Genomic DNA, 2,500 nt, shown 5'->3' with positions numbered 1-2,500 from the left:
ACATCCATGCGGTCATGAGGTAACCTTCAGATTTTTTTTTTTTTTTTTTAATCAACATAATTTTTGTTTCTTTTCTTTTTCCTTTGATGTCGTTGAGGGAAATCGAAAGTTATATATATCATACAAAGTTATATTATACATTATACTGATTTATACATTTTATATTATGTTATACATAAATACATATAAACATAATTATCGTAAAATTATCAATTAAATTTTTTTTCTTATGTTGCATTATATCTCACCACAATCCGAAAATATCACTCAATCACTTAATTATCATTCAAGTTCTGTCACGTTAAGGACATTTTTTCCTCGACGCTTTGCACTATTTTTTTTCTCGTAAGTGGATTTATTTCAAATACATCTTTCATTTTCTGCATTGTAGTGAACAATTTTAGGGTATAACACGTTTTCGTATTTTGTTTTTCTGTTCCATTATCGACTAAATATCACGATAGTAACGGCTATAATCATAGCACAAGTAACAAACAATAACAACAACAATAAAAAAAAAAAACAATTCTAATAAGTATAATCAAAACACCCATGACATTGATACCACCACCACCAAAACATAAATAAAACAAGACAATAAACAAATAAACAAAAAAACTACTTAAACAAACAAAAGAACAAAAAATAAACCGAATCAACAACAACAACAGCAACAACAACAACAAAACGAATCACTTCAAGAACACATGTACTCACCGGCGCCGAGGCTGTGTACTTGTTGAGGATGGCGGCGATCTGTCGCGCCCTCGGGGTGTACAGCACGATGAGGCCGCCCCCGGACACCGTCAGGCGAAGCGAGCCCGCGCGGGGACACTCGGCCTCCTCCACCTCCTCCAGGCTGCGTGGAAGGAGTGGAAGAGTGGAGGGTGAGGTGGATGAAAGGGGAGGGAGGGAGGGAGGGAGGGAGGGAGGGAGGGAGGGAGGGAGGGAGGGAGGGGTGAGGGTGGAGGAAGGGGATAGGTAGGGTGGGGGAAGGAGGGGGAGAGAGGGGGGAGGTGGGGGAGAGAGGAGGGAGGGGATAGGTAGGGAGGAGGAAGGGGAAGAAGGAGGATGAGAAGATGGGGTAAGGGAGGAGGGGGAGGTAGAAGGTAGGACGGGGAAGGATATTGGACGTTTAGGGAGAAAAGGACATGGGAGGAACAAGTAAGGAAGAAAAAAGAAAAAAAGAAAAAGAAAACGCATTACAACCAAACAATAACACACAAACACAAATATCATTAATAGCAATAACAAACAACCACCACCAAATCCACACCTATAACCAAACTGCACGCGTATCTACATTTCCTCATTACGCAACGGACTTGAGGAAATCGGGTCACGCCGAGCTCAACAAACGACTCACTCGCGTTTCCCACAGAGTGACACCCGGATTTCGGACAGACGGCGCGATCCGTGGCTGATTGCGAGTTCATCTTTGAAATGGAAATTTGTGCGAGTTGGGAAACGCGGTGTGGACACAGTGCAGTTGGCATAGCTCGTGGGAAAGATGGGGAAAGGAGGAGGAGGAGGAGGAGGAGGAGGAGGAGGAGGAGGAGGAGGAGGAGGAGTGTGAAAGATAGAGGAGGAATGTGAGTGATAGAGGAGGAGGAGGAGGAGGAGGAGGAAGAGGAGGAGGAGGAGGAGGAAGAGTGTGAGAGATAGAGGAGGAGGAGTGATAGAGGAAAACGGTGAGATATGGAGAAAAAGGGAGAGGGAGGAGGGAGGGAGAACCGGAGAAGGGGAAAGGGGGAGATAAAGAGAGAGAGACAGAGAGAGAAGGTGGGGTGAGAGAAGAAAAAAATAAATAAAGGTAGATTTAGAAAGAAATAAGATAAGGAACGAAAAAAAATACACACACATGCAACACCCATTCATGTATGCATGTATGCATAAATGAATGCATGTATGTATATATATATATAAACACACACACACACACACACACACACACACACACACACACACACACACACACACACACACACACACACCTACGTGAAAAAAATAATCCAAGCGCACAGAAAAAGAGTCCTTACCTGTACGAGTTGAGAACCGAGAGGTGGTTGTGGTCGCGGCGGAGCAGCCGGACGCCCGAGTGGGACACGGCCACCAGCTCCACGTCGCCGGCCTTGCGCGAACCCTGGTTGTGGCGGAAGGAGGGGAGGGGAGGGGAGGGGGAGGGGGGAGGGGAAAAGAGGGGGAGGGTGGGGGGAAAAGAGGGGGAGAGGAAAAGGGAGGGGAGAGAGGGAGGAAGTTGGGGGGAGGGGAAAGAGGGGGAGGGGGGGAGAGAGGGGGGGAGGGGAAAGAGGGGGAGGGGGGGAGAGAGGGGGGGGAGGGGAAAGAGGGGGAGAGGAAAAGGGAGGGGAGAGAGAGAGGAAAAGAGGGGGAGGTGAAAAGAAGGGGAGGGTGGGGGGGAAAAGAGGGGGAGAGGAAAAGGGAGGGGAGAGAGGGAGGAAGTTGGGGGAGGGGAAAGAGGGGGGAGGGGAAAGAGGGGGAG

General features: G+C 47.6%; 1 protein-coding gene across 1 annotated transcript in view; it reads right to left on the bottom strand.

The window, feature by feature from the left end:
* Window positions 1-2,500, bottom strand: part of LOC125030345 (unconventional myosin-XV-like) — a 59,939-nt gene that overhangs the window by 46,988 nt on the left and 10,451 nt on the right. The window contains 2 exon segments of the mRNA XM_047620335.1: window positions 718-859; window positions 2,040-2,143. Coding sequence (XP_047476291.1) covers window positions 718-859; window positions 2,040-2,143 — 246 coding nt within the window.

Source organism: Penaeus chinensis, chromosome 11, assembly GCF_019202785.1.
Source record: "Penaeus chinensis breed Huanghai No. 1 chromosome 11, ASM1920278v2, whole genome shotgun sequence".
Lineage (NCBI taxonomy): Eukaryota > Metazoa > Arthropoda > Malacostraca > Decapoda > Penaeidae > Penaeus > Penaeus chinensis.
Note: the sequence above shows the minus strand (reverse complement) of the source record. Positions and strands in the feature narration are given on the sequence as shown.